This window comes from Vanacampus margaritifer, chromosome 12, assembly GCF_051991255.1.
Source record: "Vanacampus margaritifer isolate UIUO_Vmar chromosome 12, RoL_Vmar_1.0, whole genome shotgun sequence".
Taxonomy (NCBI): Eukaryota; Metazoa; Chordata; class Actinopteri; order Syngnathiformes; family Syngnathidae; genus Vanacampus; species Vanacampus margaritifer.
The window spans coordinates 2318963-2339145 of NC_135443.1; the positions used below are offsets into that span (position 1 = coordinate 2318963).

At 40.6% G+C, this 20183-nt stretch overlaps 1 protein-coding gene and 1 long non-coding RNA gene across 3 annotated transcripts; both read right to left on the bottom strand.

Annotated features, from left to right (window-relative positions):
- Window positions 1–226: 226 nt before the first annotated feature.
- On the bottom strand, window positions 227–1378 carry LOC144061120 (uncharacterized). Its single transcript, XR_013296087.1, has 3 exons — window positions 1366–1378; window positions 778–801; window positions 227–396 (listed from the first exon to the last, which is right to left on the bottom strand). It is a non-coding gene; the product is annotated as an uncharacterized LOC144061120 (long non-coding RNA).
- A 1152-nt stretch (window positions 1379–2530) lies between these two features.
- On the bottom strand, window positions 2531–20101 carry adss2 (adenylosuccinate synthase 2). 2 transcript variants are annotated; one of them, XM_077582774.1, is made up of 13 exons: window positions 19810–20101; window positions 15536–15638; window positions 13954–14022; window positions 13819–13869; window positions 13677–13743; window positions 10224–10331; window positions 8728–8809; window positions 8521–8647; window positions 5344–5498; window positions 4677–4801; window positions 4512–4609; window positions 4275–4424; window positions 2531–3267 (listed from the first exon to the last, which is right to left on the bottom strand). In XM_077582774.1, exons 1-13 carry the CDS (start codon window positions 19966–19968, stop codon window positions 3215–3217), a joined length of 1347 nt encoding a protein of 448 aa, XP_077438900.1. In that variant the 5' UTR covers window positions 19969–20101; the 3' UTR covers window positions 2531–3214. The 2 variants fall into 2 exon arrangements, with proteins under 2 accessions (XP_077438900.1, XP_077438901.1); XM_077582775.1 differs by lacking the exon at window positions 15536–15638 and having other exon boundaries at window positions 19810–19958.
- Between the last annotated feature and the right edge of the window lie 82 nt (window positions 20102–20183).

Below are 20183 nucleotides of genomic sequence, written 5' to 3' on the forward strand. Positions count from 1 at the left end.
TGGCACACACTAATGAGAAGATCACCTGCTAACTGTTGTAAATATGCAGTATGTTTGACAAGTCGTGTTTTATTTTTTGAGGACTTGAACATGGCTGAGTACCAATTCCCCTCATCAATGGAGGCCTTTGTATGTGGGTCAGAAGATCACACACCCACATACACCACAAAGTAAAGATTGTTCCATTCAAGAGGATATTTTAAGGGGCAGCTTTCTCTCAATTCACAACTCAGCGCGAGCGCCTGAGCGCCACACTGGGCCCAAGGAGGGGAAAAACTCATTTGCTTGCCCACGTAGCCAGCCTCCTCTTTGCGGGCACAATGCAGAGGCAGCCCAGTGGACAAAGAGGCCTCACTGTGGATTCAAATGAGGGCCGAAGAGGGACGAGTGAGAGCGCTGGGGGGATTGAATGACAGGGGGAGGGGTGACAGATGATGAGAAAACATGGAAAATTGGGCGAGGTGAGCAGTTGGCCTGCAACAAAAGTCACAAGAAAGGCTCCAGTGTGCAGGCCTTTGTGTTGCGTTCAAGTGCAGTATGTAAAAATCAACTGTCCGCCTCACATCTGTGCATGTTTGTGTGGCATTCAGGTGTAGTCAAATGTGGACAGGAAGGCCGGTGAGTGGATGCAAATGAGCTGCAGGTGAAGGTGTGGTTCAAAACGTGAGCTCACAAAAGCACCACTTGAAAGGCAACTTGAGCCTGTAAGCGTAATTACAGTCATGTACTGTATTTTTGAATGGTTTAGGAAAACACAACAAATTAATGTCTACTTACCTTAATTCAACATTTGCGGATTAGCTGGATGGCGGAAAATCAACATAGAAAAAAAATAATAATCATGTTTTAGCAAGCACATCTGTATTTTTATTGACATTGTGACAGTTAATTCAAAAAGGCCTATTCAATTATGCTATTAGGCTAACGTTCTAAACAGTGCATCCACAATTTATATTACCACTTTATTCCAAATTAGATTCAACTTTTCTAGCGTTAAATTTACTCTTTTTTTCTTAAATAAAGGCTGCAAATCCTGCAATTTAACAAAATGTAGAGTTTCCAGGTACAATATACATATGTGAACTCGGTTTTACTGTATATATTACAATGTACAATTGAAAATTTAGATAAAATACAAAAACAAAAAAACTGAAACTATCAGCGATAATCCCCACTGAATTGTCAGTGGTGGTCATTGATCTTTCCCATCATTTGCAGTTGAAGGGCGCCATCGCGTGTTCAAAATAAAACATTGCATTTAAAAGAGTTGAACTCATCTCGTCAGTGAATGTCCAAATAATAATAATAATAGGAACAACATCTAAAATGGCTAACAAATAACGTCTTAAATGGCATTTTACATACCATAGCAAAAGTAGTTTTCAGGTGACTTGCAATCCTACAAAAAAAATGTTTCATTTATATAGTGTAGGAAATATTTATAACTTTAAATGACAAATATGCATTGATTTTCCCACCACAATTTCTATCTTAATAACACGTCTTCGAATCCTACTGATATTTTCTGGATTCTGAGCGCGCTGGTAATCTAGCGAGCTACCTAGCTACTAGTAATTCGTTAATTCTAGCACCAATGTAGGCTTAGTTTTCTTTTGGGTCAAATTTTTACTGTAACAATTAAGTCGACTGTCTAAACGAATGTGTAAAAAAGATACTCAAGACAATTGAGATCTTAAAACAAGTGCCGGTAGGTCATTATTGTAGTTGTCTGGTGTAAGCATCAGCTAGCAAGCTAGCATAACTTTATTTCCAAATTATGATTGTAATGTAGCAAAGCTATATACTTACAAAAAAAAAAATATATATATATACACTAAATAGCTTTCTGTTGACATTTAATCATTTACACGGCAATGTTTTATGATACATACCATAAAATAATAGAAGCCACCGTTTATCCATTTTTTCTAGTGGCACAGACGGGAAGAAGCTGCCACTCACTTGATTAACAAAATGGCGGAACTTCACTTTAGTCTGATTTATGCCCCAACAGTTTTTCAAGTCAATATCCCAAGAAGTAAAGACTGAGACAAATACAGTAGCCTTACTTGTGTATTTTTTTTTGGGGGGGGGGGGGGGGGATATTTGGATTAGCCACATATTTGGTCATTTTCTCCAAAACATCCTAATAACGTTACAAATCATCTTTCTCATTTGTATTTATGCAACTCCAAATTGTTGTCTTTACATGATTAAAAAGTATTTTTATTTAATCCTTTTAAATTTGTGTCATTATTAGGCGGCACGCGGGTGACTTGTTAGCACATCTGCCTCACAGTGCAGAGGTTGTGGGTTTGAATCTGCGCTCCTGCTTTTTTTTGGTGGAGTTCTCCCATGTGTGTGAGTTTTCTCTGGGTAGGCTGCTCCGACTCCTTCCTGGTTGTTCGTCTAACAATTGGCTGGTGACCAGGTCAGGGTCTACTGGCAGAAGACAGCTGGGATGAACTCTAGCATGCCCGCAACCCATGTTGAATACACACACACACATATATAAATGAGTAACACAACATTAGTTTTCCACATTTAATTTTTCACTGTGAGGATGGATGCTTTAAACTCATGGTAGTGAGTATCAAGCTGCATTTGCTCTGGATCCACAGAACTGATTTAAATTACAAAAAAAAGTGCAACAGTTGCCACTATTAGAACCCAAGAGCGGGCAAAAGAGTTACAGCAGATTTCCTGTGGAGATTAAAGGGAAACTCACCAGTTGAAAATAAAACCTTTTAAAAAGGCATGCGAAGAAATGAGTGGCGACAAGTTTAAAATATTTGGTTGAGCCTTTTTTCCCCTCCTGCAAATAAAAAGTTAAACATGAAAAGATCCCTTTTACCTTTATGTCAGAAAAGTGCCACGTCCACCTGACTGACAGAATAAAACACAAAGCATCTTTAAAACGGGACGACAAGACACAGGCACAGCGCGATTCAAACAGTGTGGGTGGGTTCATATGTTAATGGCGCTGGTGTATGCTGAGTTTATCAAGGGTCTGGTACAAACAGGTAATGAGGTTAAAAATCCCGGCACGGTAGTGGTTCTGACAGTACAGTGTGTAAAAAGCCTTCGCAATCCGACAATCGCGTCAGAAATCAAGAGAGTCCAGTCAGGTAGTCAGGCTGTGTGTATGTCCTGTACGTGTGTGTGTGTGTGCGTGCGTGCATGTTGGAAGAGGCCGACAAGATGTTGGTGGTGTCTAGAAGAGCTGGATCATGGACTCCCGAGGTTTGCCCACACCGATCCATTTCACTGCGAGAAAACACAAAAGGACATTTTATACCCAGTGTCAAAACTCACAAAATGGCTTCCTGTCTTTGTTTATCTACATGAATTATTTTTAACAATATGCAGGTATTCAACCAAGGGTGTTTCTATTTCATTCTCAGTGGAACTCCATACATAAAAATATAATAAATTGCCTAGTTGTAGATGACAATTATGTATACTGTGTAAATGTTAACTGTCAGATAAATGGAAGGAGATTGAGGCCCAATCCCAATCCCTTTACCCCTCATCTCGTCCCTCCCTTACTACATTCACGCTCGTTTTTTGATAACCAGTTAGGCCTACTAAGCTGATAAAACTTTTGGTGATCACAATAGCCGGGTTTTTCATCCAGCCATTTTTGTTAGAATTTTCGAGAAATGTGAAAAAATAAAACTGAATGGAAACACAATTCGAAAAAGGGCCCTAAATAAGCAAAAAAAAAAAAAAATCGCTTAGAGGGGGTGGATTTTGAAGCATATCGAAAAAAGGAAAATGCGAGTTTTGTCGATGGAAACAGCTTTTGCGAATACGGCGCAAGTTTTGACCGGATATTTCATCGCTACGATTTATCAAGAACTACAAAACCACTCATACGACGTCATCGCACGGCGCAGTTGCTTCCTGCTTTTCTTCTTCTTCTTTTAAATTACTAGTGGATCACATCTCTGTGGTGTATAGCGCCACCTACAGCGGCGGAGTCCCCTCTCAATATTCACAAAAGAAAAACATGGAAACGGTCATAAGTCGCATGACCGTTTTGCGCATTTTCAGTCAATTCGCTTAAAAAATTCAAAACAATTGGATGGAAACCCGACTATTGTCATCTATTGGTTGGTCACCATTTATACAGAAAATGTTGTAAAAGGAGATACTCCATTCTAGTTAAAAATTGAAATAAAGAATAAAATAGAAACAGAAGTTGGTTCTCTTATGTAACCATTGAAATTGTAGTTGGCAAAATGTCACTTTTGCTTGCCGTGTATTCGTACCAGGCACTCCCACGTGCTCCTCGACGAAGCGCACGTATTTCTGGGCGTTCTCTGGGAGCTCGTCGAAGCTCCTGGCGGCCGTCGTGTTGCTGTTCCAGCCTGGCAGCGTCTCGTATTGAACCTCCACATGCATCAGCACCTCCTGATTGGCTGCACACAGTCACATCACTTGAATATCGCTGACCTTAACTCTGGTTATAATTTTTTTTTTTTTTATTAAAAAGTTTCTTCACTTACCTGGGAAGTGCGGTATCGTTTGGCTGTCGACTTTGTAGGCCACGCCCACTTTGATCTCCGGGAGGACGTCAAGTATGTCCAGTTTGGTCAGTGCTAAACTGCGAACGTGCGGAGATTCAGCCCGTGTTGCTTAAGTAACATTTGCGCCAGAGGTGGTGAACTCACGCCGTGAAGCCGTTGATCATGTGCGCGTATTTGATGAGCACCAGGTCGAGCCAACCGCAGCGCCGCTTCCTGCCTGTGGTCACCCCGACTTCTTTGCCACGCGTCTGCAGCAGCTCGCCGATTTCCTGAATGCCACAGCATGAGCACACATTGGTTGAGCGAGTTGAAAAAGAATCGCCAGGAAGAGGAAGCATATTTGTCAACGTAAACTCCAGTTAAAATGAGCCTATTTGTCATGTATAGTATTAGAAATAAAATACATCGATCCTAAAAACAATGTCAAATGTATAACAACACATTTCTGAGGTTATTTTAAAAATGCTGCAATGTTTTGAACTTGCTTGCAAATGGAAGTAGTGTCACAAAGCCTCCTCTAGATGGCACTGTTTGAAAAGAAAATTCATTCGCTACACCTGCATGTAATGCATCAAAAGTTGAACTACTTTTGTAATGATTGTAGTATTAAAAATAATTACAAACACCTTTTTTGTAAAGGCAGACATTTACTGACTATATTTAGATGCAGTACTTGTCGATATGTGTACCTAATATTTTGCCCCATGAGTCCAATTCTACAGTACAGTATTACACTTATACAATTCTCCAACACACAAAAAAAACCTACAATCTGCATACAATATCAAGATAAATTAGTTTGTTGACATACATTGTTCTGCTCGGAGGGGAAGGCGCCGATGCCGACCCGGGTGGTGTAGGCCTTGACCACGCCATAAACATTGCCAACATTCTGCGGCGGCATGCCGAGGCCCGTGCAGACCCCGCCCACCGTGCAGTTGGATGACGTCACAAACGGATACGTCCCTGAAAAAAACACACACAAAGTTGTTCATATCAGCTTTGTGACCAAGGTTTCTCTTAGTTTTGCCATTGGGTGTACACAGGTGGCAAAAGTAGTAAAAATAAATAAGCAAAAAAAAAAAAAAAGGCACAAAAATAAAAATTAACATACAGCAAAGCTACCTGATAAAAAAAAAAAGTTGAGTACTTTCCATCCAGCACAGTATGCGCCCCAGATTGACATAACACATGTTTATTTTAGCGTGTCCTGATATATTTGGCATGCCAGCTGGGTCGTGTCGAGTGGCCCCGACCGGACACCAAACTCGGAACGTAGCGTGTCGATACACCGAAGGCACCTCTAAAACCCACAATGACCAGTAATGTAGAAGGCTTAGTGGTCTGAGGAAAAAACACTTTCGGATCTCTCTCTCTCTTCATGCAAGTGCATACAGTGGAACCTAGGGCAATTAATCGAAATTCAATTACAATTTCAACCATTACACTCCATAATCACAAATTCAGCTTAAGCGTAAAAAATAAAAAAAAATAAAAAGATTATTAATACTAATTTTGAGTTTAAGGAGTTATTTAAATTTATACATTTGTACCTTTTTAAATGTTATAACTAATTTAATTTTTTTTTTCCTCCAAAAGGAACTTGCATAATTATAGTGTTTTAAAAAATGTTATTTGTCTTAATATTGTTTTTGTTTAAACATTTTTCTTGTTTTGTACCAAAAAATAAATGATCGTCCTAATCATGATTTCAATAATTACAATTAAAAAAAAAATCGTGATTATTATTTTCTTCCTAATCGAACAGCCCTAGTGGAACCTATGGTCAAAATAATAGAATATATTTGCAAAAGTTAACCCTCCAGCCATCATATATTTTCACATTCTTAACTGTCATAAAAGTGTAAAAAAAATGTCAAGTGTACACTTAAACTGTTACAAAACCAAAATGAAAAGAGATTCTTCATTTGTGACGTACAATTTAGCAAAACAAAAGAGTCAAGTCTTAACTGTGAAGGTGGTTTATTTAACATTGTAGACTAGAGCAAAGGTGGTAGTCGTTGCTAAGAGGTGTTTGCGCCCACCTTTTTCTTCCGCGTTGCAACGGAAGGGTAAAAGGTTAACAACTGTAAAATGGTCAAACAATAAAACTCAGTCTTAACTTTGAAGATGAAGTAACACAAAGGTGTCATCTCATGCATCTCATTTCTTTATTTTACAAAAAAAAAAGTATTACCTAAGATTACATGACATGACCTGATTGGGAATTAAGTGGTTCTATTGTTTTCATTTTTTTGTTGCAGCAAATGTGACGGAAACATTCGTGCCTTGACACCAGCATGCAGCACAGTCGAGTGTTTTGTCAGCAAAAGGACGCGGCGGGTTCATCGCCCGTGGCGACCATTGTAACTCAGCAGGCGTGTTTGTGGCAAAGAAGCATGTTGGTGATCCTGTCAATCATTCCAACTCATTTTGGCAAACAAGTGAGAAAGGAAGTGAAGGTCTGATGCTGTTGCTGCTGTGTGACATTTGCCACAGTTTCCTATCAACTGTCATGAGACAGCATTGCAACACATTGGAATCAATGTAGTTGACAAAACACAAAACAAAAAGACAACACTTATTTTAAACTAGGGGTGTCAGGCAATTACTTTTTTTTAATCGTAATTAATTGCATGACTTCAATAGTTAACTCCCGATTAATCGCACATTTTATATCTGTTCTAAATGTACAACAAAATGTACGGTGCAGAGAGGGCACCCGTGCCCATCCCACCTCCAGCCGCGTGGAAGGGCGGAACACTCGGGAGGGAAGGAGAGGAGGGAGCACCGGGGGAGGGGCGGTACCCCAGAACCCCAGGCCCGGCAGGGACACGTCCCAGTCGTCACGTCAGCGTGCTTAGTGATACCTAGCACTGTTACTGAGTTCGCCAGCTCGCCGACTGGCAAACTCTACCCCTACACTGTGAATGTGACCCCACCCAGTGTGTGTGTGTGTTGCAATAAAATTGGGAGCAGGTGAGATAGAGCAAAGGGAATTTTGTTATTATAGTTCATCAAATTGAGTAAAAAAAAAAAAAAAGATGTACTGTAAAAAAGTCAAGTGTGAATTTGATTTGTGTTGAGGTCATTTTTCTGCCACTGGGTGGCATAATTGCATTTGTAATACGTTGGTGAAAGCTCAGTGCGTTTTTCTTTTCATATTAAGGGCTACCTATTCTTTAACATGAAGCAACTTGTGAAATTCTGCATATTTAACTCTTTGACTGCCAGACGTTTTCAGAAAAGGGATGCCGTGGGTGCCAGTCGATTTAAGCATTTTGACTGATCTTTCAAGGTCCACAGAAAATTATGTGTTTGGACTATGGAAACACACATACTACCAAATGAAAGATTGGACTCTCATCTTTCATCAGAAAAAAAAAGTTTGTTTCTACCTTATTCCGTTTTTCAGTAATCAACAATAGAAAATGGTTAGTTTCACCTCTGTTTTGAAACAAACGTCTTTTAACGTCTTTGGCACTCCTCCATAGGATTTTACTAAACGTTATTTAACGTTTTTGGCAGTCAAGAAGAGTTAAGGGCTATCTATTCTTTAACATGAAGCAACTTGTGAAATTCTGCATATTTAAAATTGTAAAATGGAACTTGATCCCAGTCTCCACAAATATATGCATTATTATAAAATGTATTACTGCTAAATTTTGACATAGACGTGTCTGCTTTGTTGCGACTGGAATTCCCCTAGTACTGGCTTTCCAAGTAAGGGGCGGTCATTAATCGCGTGTTTAAAAAAAATGGTGGCGTTAAAGCAACTTTAAATTAACGCACTAATTTTGACACCCTTATTTTAATCCGACGAGGCAGTCGATCGAGCTGAAGCAATGGATTCCGACATTTTCCGTTGGAATCTATTGCCTCGACGACGGAAGTGTTTAACAGAAAAATTCAGGGGGGGATTACTGTATATGTTTAGACGTGCACAATCGCGGCAGTCATGCATGTGCTTTGCCGTTCCACTACTGACCAAAGTCGATGTCCAGCAGCGCCGCGTTAGCTCCCTCAACCAGAATGTTCTTGGGAGGCCCGTGGAGAGCTTCATACATGTAGTACACGCCGTCCCTCACCATTGGCTTGATCTGCTCCACGTAGGCCTGGGGGGGGGGGGGGAATCAGGTTTCAAGGCGTTATGAATTTTGGGGGGAAATTATTTGTATTACTTTCCAGCCTTTACCTTTAATTTGACCAGCTCGCCCTCCATGTCTATTTGCAGACTGGGGTACATGGCCAGGTACTGCTGGGCCAAGACTTTATACCTGCACCATTCAACAAGATGGACCTTCTCATCCACAATAATAGTCTTTAGAAGAAAAAAAAACTTTTAATAAACAAAGGCTAGCTTTTTTTTCTCTCTTTTTTTTTTTTTTAAGATTCTGTTGCTTCAATCTAATCGAGTCTCCCAAAAAATTAAGCACCACACCCCAAATCGACAACTCCTCTTTCGCTCATGTGACGCTTGTGTTTCGTGGTAGACGATCATTAATGATAAAGTTTCGAGTTTAGAGAAGAGTGCGCACAAATACAAGCCCTCCCCAATCCCCGCTAACATCTCCAAATGCCTTAAGCCTATAGGAGATGACAGGTGCCATCAGTATTTGAGTACATACTTGTCATTGGACATCATGTAATGAAATAAGGTAGGATTAAAGATTGTTATCATTGGCACATCAGAAGGCTTTGATGCAGCCTCTAAACTGAAGAGAATGGTTAAAGCAATGGTAGTTATTACAAAAACGGCCAGCAGGTGGCAGCAGAGTATAAGAGATCAACTTGGGCCATGTTGCAACAAAGCTCATTTACGCACAGTTATAAACAGATTTCTGAATAATGATGAAACAGCTATATTCTAATGATAATTGCTGCAAAATGGACACGGATAGACATAAACTTTTGTATACTCTAATCTTTATTTTGGTAGGCTCCATGTTTTTATAGCAATAACACACAACACAGTATTCTGTGGGCCTTTGCAAAATCAGTCAAAATCTAGTAAAACAGCCGGGAGCAAAAGGGGGTTGCTTCAGTGAAAATGGCTGGGAGTAAATGAGTTAATGTATACCTAACTTATGCAAGCATCAAGTTTTCATTGTAAAAGAAGACTGCGCTAATGTTGGAAACGTTACATCACAGCTTTACGGTACTTAAGAGGGACACACTGAAGGGAAAATAACCATGGTTTGATATGCCCTCAAGTCACCTACGAATCCAGATGCCCAACAATTTGTAAATAAAGGGCGGAATCAGCCTGGGAGCTCTTCCTTGTTTATACTACAGCCTTCCCTGCTTCGCAAAACATGTTTTGGAAAGTGATTGAGAAAGGGCTTGGCTTGCCGGTTTCTCTCGCTAACGAATAAAAGACGGAGCGCCACACGGTCCGGACAGAGTCAGCTGTGGAACACGTGCGATTGCCCGGCCGTTTTACAGCTCGTTCTACCCGGACCGTGGGATCTCCGGTCTAGTGTCAAGGTAAGCGCTGATGATGATCATATTATGCTGCTTAAGGTTGTAGTGTATTGATTGCTGTTTGCGGGGAATAAAAGGTACAATTATTCTAGCACAGTAAATCAGTCCCTGTGTATTCATTGTTACCGCCGATCACTCACGATCCCTGAAGGTGAAGTAGTGTTTTCCACAAAACACACACCCAGAAGAAAAAAAAGGCTCGCTAACCTCTCGGAGAAATGCGTGAAGTCGGCCAGCAGGTCGCATATCCTGAGGCCGCTGCGTGCCGCCTTGGTGGAATACACCGGACCGATGCCCTTCTTTGTCGTCCCCAGGCTGGGCGGGCGATGCAAAAACAAAGACAACATTAACATTCAATTAGTCGTTTTGACAATCTGGTGTCAACCTTATTAAACAGAAGCTTGAATATTTACATTTTAGCACATGTCCATCACAAACATTTTATTGGCCACTAAATGCCCCTGAACACATCGGCTGATTTTAGCCGACACAGCATTTTCCCTTTTCAGCTTGACACTATTAAAAGAGTGTTAGCACGCGGGCAGTTGGCTGAATGTGCACGCCAACTATCCTTGCACGTTATTGGGTTTCATCATTAACCCTGGCAAAGAGTGCAATAGTGCGGCGATCTAAAACACGACGAGACCAATCGCTCCTCCAAAAGTGTTACCTTTTGGAATGCTACTCACGTTTTATGAAAAAGCATGGCCTCAGAAATCAATGAGTGAGCATAATCATCACACAAGTGTATTTCAATTATTATTTTAGGTGTTTGTTTTTTTTTTAAATGATGTCTACACAAAAGGATACGAGAGTGAGTGATGACTTAGAGGAAAAGCATGAAATTTCAATATTGTGGAAACATGAACAGAAATAGTCACATTAAAAGCACAAAATAACTGCAAACTGCTCATTCTAAATCCTGCAATAAAAATAAAACATGTACTTAATAATGTTAAAAAATAAAAATAGAATTTAATTATATCTAGTTTCAGCATTCACCCTGCCTTTTGCCCAAAGTCAGCTGGGATACGTGCAATATAGAAAATGGATACGGAACATAAAGTTTGACCAGTAAGGGTACAAAATGCATACGGTTGCTTAACTTCCCTATTAAATTAATGGTTCTTAAATAAAAGTGCAAAGTTGTCAATAAAACAATATTTAACAATACAGTGGAGCTCTGCATACGCTTTGGCATTCACAAATGTAATGATTCACAAATATTTATTTTGAAACTATCCCCTAAGTTATTTGCTTTTATTAATTTTTTTTATGTAAATTCCAAGAGACTAATTATTTAATTTAATATATTACAAAAATATTCACGGTCGGGCTCAGTGAAGCTCAGGCCACAACTGCATATATTAGATTGAATGGTTTCTTGTTAGGTGCATGCACCATCAATAATTTTAATAATAATAAAAATTATTAAATAAAATACACATCACACAATTCTTAACTTCTTCAGTAAGTGAGAGATTAATAAATAAATAAATGTAATAAAATAAAAAACAAAATATTTAAATGATATACCATATAAGAAATAAAATGTTATGTCAAAATGTAATATTTTTCTATTTAGAAAAGTGCAACAGCTTGTCTTCTTTTTATGGAAATATGTGTGTAGACGACAAGTACAGTCACAGCTTGACCAAGAAAAGCAAAAATAATTGTTTAAAATAAGTAAGCGGCTATCCAGAGGCTAAGCAGCACTGTATTTGTTTACAGCAGTTCCATTTCCTGTCCTTTAATAAGAATGTTCCATGTGAGAACTCTGTAAAGACATACCAAATAATATCGCTATTTTTGATCAATGTTGTTGGCCACGTGTTAATCATTGTGGTTGTAATTTGCGTTGTAAATGAATCCCTGTGAGCATTTTAATTGCTCCATGTTCGTGTTCTTTAGAAGTTGAAAAGTTCTGGCAACGCGCGACTTGTCTTGTGTGACTTTGAGACATCGGAGCGCCGCCTGAAAGATGCCTGAAGATGTTGGAAAGAGACCAGCTCATTGCTTGCAGCCATCTACCCGAGCCTTTAAAAGCATTCTCTCGCTCTCTAAAACACACACGCACGCACGTGCACACACTTTGGCAGAGTGTCCTGGGCTTTAAGGAGATGAAGACGCGCCAGCTTTCAACAGGCATTACTGGATCCTGTCTTCATGCTAATAACCGGAATGCTCCGCAGGCTCCCGCTTGACATTCTTCCCATACGCCGTTAACAGTTTTACAAGTAAAAATGCATCCCTATGGTGTTATGCTATCAACAAAACATCAATTCTAAATGCTTTCAGTCTACAAAAGTCCTTTTCAATATGGGGGTGGGCCGCCCTGGGGGGATGATGTGATACCAAGTGTGGCGCATGCAACGTGTTTTTTTTCCTGCCGTACTAGAATAGTTTAATTGCACATACACGACAGTAGGTGGCAATGGAGTGCACAAGGAGTATTAACTTCTCTGCAGAGGTGTACTTCCAACACTTTTCATAGACAAATGATAGTATTTATATTCAAGGCAGAGCAAAATATTTTCTTGTTCCCAAACAAAAAATAATTGACTGGTCTATAGTAAAAAAAATTCAATAAAATAGAATTGACCTTACCGACTTTTAGATGGGAGTGTATGAATACATTTCATAAAATAATTCAAAAACCTTTCTACGGGATAGTCCACTGATCTGTATATATTACTGGATAGCCGATAGCCCATACAAGCCGTTGAAGCCACAGGGCGGCCATTTTACCCCTCCCATCTCGCGAGCAGATTACTGTATAAACTGTACGTATACGTACAGATTAGACATACGGGGTGGTCACTATTTTTTAACAAGTGAACGGTACGTGCTGCTTTGAACACCCCCTTTTTCTTTAGTCGCTCAGTTCCTTAGACCCTGAGGTTATAAATCCAGGTCCAGAAAGTAAAAACCCTGCCACAGTTTCGCTATAGCCCCAGGTGCTAGCTAGCTATCTCCCTAGCTAGCTCCCATAGGTGCTTGTTTACCTTTCAGGGCGCTAGCTAGCACCTGTGGTAACTGTGGCAGGGTTTTTACATTCTAGGCCTGAATCTGCCACCTCTGCTTAGACCCCAATATTAGATTTGGCAGAGGCATCTTTTGTTGGATTACAGTTATAATTTGTTAAGTTTCCTCCTGTAAACATCATTTAAGCATATAATTTACACATTATTTAAGGCAAGTTGTAAAATGTCTGAAGTCCTCTTGTTTATGTTCAACAAATTTAAAACATGATAAATCCTGCTATTTCTACTAAGTACTGTCTCAAATGTTCTCCAATTTCGATACTGTAAATGTATAGCATCGTATGCCGAGAAACGTTTCTTGGGAGGAGTAATATGGTGGCCTCGCAGCTTCAAAAGTCTTGGCTTATCGGCTATAAAGTAATATAAACAGATGAGCGGGATAGTCCTACATGTTTTACTTTTTTTTTCTCCTTCTGAAAGCTATTTAACGCACACTACCACCACCTACTGGTAGGATGTCTTCTCTACACCCAGCTGATTCACTTTTAACATAAAACAAGTTTAAAACAAAAACAAAAAAAAGCAAATGTGTAATTCTTAGAAGCTTATCACAGGCTAAAAATATTTTTTTTGTCATCACGTGTGTTTATGTGTCGTAGCCATGGAGATTCCTTACTTCTTGCCAGCTTGCTCTTGCCTCAGCTGCTCCTGAACGCCATCCACGGCTTGGTGGAAGTCAAATACTGCGGAGAAGGCACAAACACTCGCTCACACACAACTCGGTGAAGGCCACACGCACATCTGCAGGCGGGACTTACCGATGTGCGCCCTGTCTGAGATGATCAACCTTTTCTCCCAGCCTTTCAGACCTGCGCCCCCCAAATACAGTTTGACACTCAGCAGACTGAAGCAGCGTCACACGCGTCAACTCACGCTGAGCAAAGTCAACTCACTTTTGCCTTTGCGCTCGTTCTTTGCGGCCTCTTCGAACAGGCCTGGCAGGTGGATCACTACACCGTTACCTGGTATCGAAAGAATAACACTCAGTGAGAAGTGGATACGTACTGTGGTGTACTCCATTACACAAAAACAAGGAAATGTCTAAAAAATGAGGGCCATTTCAGTTCAGAACCTTAACCCCTTCGGACTATAGATGATTGCAGTGGACATGACATATTTGCGTGTCTAACCCAATAAAAACGCATAATTTGAATAATGTCAGTACTTCTGGTTCATGATGGGATCCTAGCTAACCAATAGCGGCAAATCCAATCCAGGTCCAGAAAGTAAAAACCCTGCCACAGTTTGGCTTTAGCCCCTGATGCTAGCTGGCTCCCTAAAAGGTAAACAAGTACAATACCATGAAAGCTAGCTAGGGAGTTAGCCAGCTAGCTAGCTAGCACCTGGAGCTAAGGCCAAACTGTGGCAGGGTTTTTACTTTCTGGACCTGGATTTGCCACATCTGTAGCTAACAATCAGAAGTTGATTTGCATAATGTTCATGTTAAAAATGTTACATAACACGTTACAGCCATACTATCCTGGTGGCCGCTATAACAAATAAAAGCATGAGATAACCCCATGAAATGTTTTCATGTTGCTCTTATGTGGGAAAAGAGTCAAAATCAGTAATAATTTAAAAAAAAATAAAATAAAATTGCACAGCAGGAAAAAAAAATCCAGGTCTAAAACGGTTAAAATGTGTCTTCAAATATCGAGATCACAAATCAGCACATTAACTAAAACCCAAAAATGTGTAAATAAATATTTTTAATACTTTGTCCTACACGCCCCAAAACGTATTTATACTTTTTTTTTATGCTACAGCATACAGAAGGCTTTGATGCCGCTTCTGACATGAAGAGGTGGCTTAAAGCAATGGTATTTTTTACAAAAAAACGGCCAGGCAGCAGAGTATAAGAGATCAGCCAGGGCCATTTGCAACAAGCTCTTTTTGCCAGTAATTTTACCGGGAATGTGAATATTGATGAAACTTAGCTATATTCTACAGCTAATTGCTGCTATACTTACTTACTTACTAGACTCCGATCTTTCTTTTGGTAGGTTCCATGTTTTCATAGCAATAGAAAATGTCTGCGAGTGAATGATTTAAGGGCACGTGCGTGTGAGGATAACATTGGACCTCATTAGTTAATGAAGCTACTGCAGCTGCATTGACGTTTGGCTCCAAGTCAAATCCATTATGCTGGAGGCGAGTTAAAACAAAGGGCAGAGGCACTAAAAGCAGCGCAATAGGTGGCACTAAAGGGGGTAGTGGAAGTGGGACCAAGGGGAGTGCTACAGGTAGCACTAAAGGCGTGACGAGAAGCTGGTACCAACGCGGTGGCGTACAGGCACAAAAGGGGAGGCAAGGGGTTACACTTAAGATGGGGGGCACTAAAGCGTAGTGTTTTCCTCCATTTTAGGGGTGTGTCGATGAGCGACGCAACTGAATGCAACTAAGCTAAACAAGTGGAGTAAAAGTAGTAGTAAAACGGCAGCGGCGTGCAGGTGACGCGGGGTGGGCATAACGCACCGATGAAGGCGGTGACGTCGGGGTTAATGATGCCGCTGGGCAGGAGGTGAAAGTCGTACTCCACTGAGTCAACCACCACTGTGTGCCCCGCGTTGTTGCCACCCTGCAGAGAGAAGACAAACACACAGACACACTTGAAGAGAAAGTTCTGGAACTTTGTGTGACTGTGCTGGAATGCAGACTGATTGGTTTTAGCGGCTAGCAACAAGTAGCATTTACAAATAGCTACAATTCCACTGCCCGATGTCCAAACTTGGCCAGATTTCTAGAGCAGGTGAGCCGCTGCGTGGAATGACACTCAAATATTCTGCCACTTGACGGGACACGTTCACTATTGAACGCACTTGTTCATGAGCTGCCCCGTGACCAGGATGTGTTCCCTTTTTCGAAAAGGAGCCCGAGGCGATAAATGGAGCGCAACATGTGCTCTGACCACATGGAGTTCTGGTTATTCCTGGACACGGACAGCGCCGCCCCAAAGGTGGAGCAGGGGAGTCAGGGACAAACACATTTTTATTGGTTGAGTTTTGTCAATCATGGTAGATACGGAGGTGCTAAATAACCAAATGAAGAATCTGCTAGGTTTGTGCCCTATTTGTCTCTAACAGAAGCGGACTGCCATGACGAAAAGTAAATTTAAATTTGTCGTTTTGGATCCTGAACTGAAAGCTTTAAGGAATTAAACAACCATTGCTGACTGATTAAGAAAACTGGTAAACCTTGCTAAGAGAGACCCTGGTGGGCTACTGCGAGGGGTACGAATCTTTGACTGTCTCACGATTCGATTCCGATTTTTGAGTCTGCGATTCAATTCAGAACCATTTTTTTGATTCACAATGATTTCTACTTCAATTCTAGATATGCAAAAAAATCGTCATGATCTACTCCAGCCTGACTCGCTAATGCTAATTAGCGTGCTACTCGTGTCACTTTTACGACTCAAAATAACGGCTATTCATACAAAATACTTCAGGAATGTATACAGGGAAGCATCTTAACATTACTACGCTGCAAAAAGAACAACTTTTATTGGAACAACTTGATCATGACTTTTTCCTTCTACTCTCTAATGTAGCTCCAACTTAACAGTGTGTCAGAACGAGCGGAACCACACTGCCCCTAAGTGGGCAAATCGTGTACAACATGAACAGCACTCCCAATAAAGGCACACACAAACAAAGGCAAGACAATATAAAATAATTTAAATAAATTTGATTTTGGGACATTTAAAATCGATTCTGAATCGTACTAAATGAGAATCGATTTTTTGGCACACCGCTAGTTACTGCCCTATTTGGACCAATACAAGCGGATGCTAATGACAAAAAGTACAAAATAAATTCATTTCTGTCCTTCTTTAGCTTTACTTTGTGCTTAATCCACACTCACCAGCAAGCTAATGAAGAATAAGTGACAGAGTTAATAAAAAATGAAGTCTGTCAAGCAGGTACACTGAATATTTTTATTCTTGGCAGCACTATGGTGCCCGCAGTGAACAGACTCAAACGATGGTGTTGCCAACCCCCCTTCAACCCCCGCAACCCGGCAAAAATGCACTTGGAAGTATCATTTGACAAGCGACTGAGTCGCTTGTCATGACAACATTTTCTCATCCTGGCTCAGAACGGTCAAAATATTCATTCTGCAGTCTATTATGCAAAGGAAAATGTCAAATCGTAAATTTAAATGTCAAATCGTAAATTCAAATCAAAGTCAAACTGAATGAAGGCGTGGCGGTTGTCGCCGCCCTCCTCCTGGCGGGAAAATGAGCCGGTTCACCTCGAAGAGCTCGTTTCTCATCATTGTGGCTTCCATGAAAGTGTATTTGTACTCCAGAAAGGGTTATGTAATGATACATGTGTGTGTAGTCAGATTGCCTACCACTTACTCTCAGGGCAAAAGACATGTGCATCATGTGTCGTAACATTAGCGTATACAAGCACCTCTAGTGTTGAGTTAGCGTCAGGGACAACAGAACAGTCAGCTGATGTGTGTTTTGCACCAACTTTGACATTCAACAAATGTATATTATAGACTTTTATTTTTACGCAAATAGTAGTAGGCCTATAGTATTGTTTTGCGCAACTGCATATGTTTGAATTTCATGAAGGTATTTTAGGAATAATATTAAAAAATATATACTGCAATGGAGAAATAAGTAGGGCAGAAAGTGATCACAGGAGTAAGTAAGGTATTGTAGGTGTTGCTGTTTTGGTTTGCAACAGTTAACACCATTTGAAAACAACTGTGCCGCGATGCAGTTACTCTGATTTTTTTGTTATGGCAAAAGAGAAGTGTTACTTTGTGATTCCTAGTCTTGAGCATATGACACATCCAGCAGTTGGAATAAATGAGACGCAGACACTATTTGAGGAAATACAGTATCAATTAGAGACTAGTGTAACTGAATGCCAAATATCAAGGCTCAGTATGCATTGTGCAGAAATTAATCCCATTAAAAGATGTACTACCAAAGCATACTTTTTGTCATGAAGTCCGCCAGCCAGAGGTTGAACTACATTGGATTTGTTTATACAGTTGACATTAGGCTAGAGCCTGAGACGGTTGCATTTCCTACGAGAAATTGCAAAATGTGGATATTGTTTCTTCTAGATGAAGTCATATCGTGAAAACAAAATGTGACTGTTATGTCCACAGCAAACTATTCTTTGTGTACCACGTGTTGTGAGCAAACAACTTTTCCATAACGTCGGGTTCAGCCAATCACCACCGAAGTGACGACAGTGCATCGTAACGACCACTACCCACCGTTCTGTCACTCCCCCCCACCCCCACCCCACGCCCCCTCCTGCCCCCACCACCCATGTCCCACTGCTGTTAATACCGTGAGACTCGCGGGTCAGTAAGGAACACCACCCAGCCAAGAGTGCTGGCAAAGGTTGTTTTATAAAAAGCTCTTGAAACAACACCTGGCACACGCCACGCCACTCTTAACATTGCCAGGACTTATGGAGGAATTATATTAGATTTATAAAAGCAGATTTTTTTGTATTGGATGTCAATGCATTTAAGTATATCAGTGAAATTGTCATTTGCAACTATACAAAATAACGAAGTGTATGAAATGACATGTCTAAATCTAATGGTGGATTTGCGTAAAGAACACAATAGTTTGATAAAGGTGCATACTCACATCTGAGTATTTGTGACAAAGGTGTATCGAATGGTGCTCAAGTCTCAATAATGGTAGTTTATGGCTGAAATAATGTACAATGTTTGCTTTATGAAGGCACATTTTTGGCATTGGCTGTCACTATCAGCGTACCTGAGTCATGCATTATCATTTGTATATGTGTCAAAAGTGTACTTAATGCTGCGTTAGTGTCAACAACAGCAGATTTTGGAGAAATAACCTAGTTTGAAAAGTTGTTTATGTATTTTGGGGGTATTGACAATTCCGCCCTTACGTCACAAGGCAAAATGTTCATTGAAAAGCATTTGGATCATTGTAATTTCATTGAAGAGGATTATTTTGATTTCAAAATGTGATGAATTGTCGTTTGATTACTATACTATAACAATCAGCCTGGTTTGTACGCTAGTCACAGTTTTCACCGTGTAAAGGAAGCACTTGCATTGCGTTGCATGGTGGAAATAACAGGAATGCCCGGATGTTAGGAATTGTCAATAGTTTCTTTATTGTGTATTACCAACTCGCCAATGTGCAATTCAAACGTGTAGAGTAGGTAACGCTGCATATATGAATAATGATGCATTGTGGGCAAAAATTTGAATTAAAAAAAAAGGTATATTATTGTTACATAATAATTCAGTATGATTTAATATTGGTAGATCATGTAATGTAAATACGATATTATTACGAGCGCTGATGGCTTTCAATTATTCTTCATTCCTACTGTAAGTGTTAGGACTCTCATTTTATCAAGTAGTGTCCGAAGATTACGTCGTCTTTACAAAAATGGTCCACTATTGTAGATACAAGTTCAAAGCTAGCGTCTGGTCAAGTCAGACGAGCCCAGAAGGTGCCTTCAAAGACGTGCTCCGAATAGGTGATCGAAAATCCTAGCAAGACGTCAAGGTGACTTTAGCAGGAAAAACACACCGTATTGGTGTATGATGAATCTGGGCAGCAAGCCAGTTAAAGGGTAAGCTTGGTGGAGATATACAGTATATATTTTTTTTATTTTTTTTTTATTAATGAAATGAAGCTATCAAGGCGGGAATGGGTTGATGATTTTGACGCCGAATAGCTCGACCGAGGGCGCGAGACAAGAAGTGAACGCAACACCAACCTGACATCTGCACACTATGTCGGCGTCTTGCGCCAGCAGGTCCACAACTTTGCCTTTCCCCTCGTCGCCCCACTGCGCGCCCAGCACCACCGTCACTTGGTTGCCCACCGGCGGTCTGCCGGGCCGCGTCGTCGGCTCCTGGCACACACTTTCCGACATATCCGACCGCTGCTGGGGGCTCCGGGGCTGACTTGAGTTTAATTTGTGGTTCGGCAACAGATCTGAGTGGAGTGGTCCAAACGCCAGCCCACTCCCACGGCAACGTTAGACGCCAGGAAGTAACACGCCCTGCGCATGCGTACAGGTGTCAGCGACCAGGAAGTAGATGAATGTTGCACGATTTGGGATGTTTAGGCAGGGAAATTATGAATTAA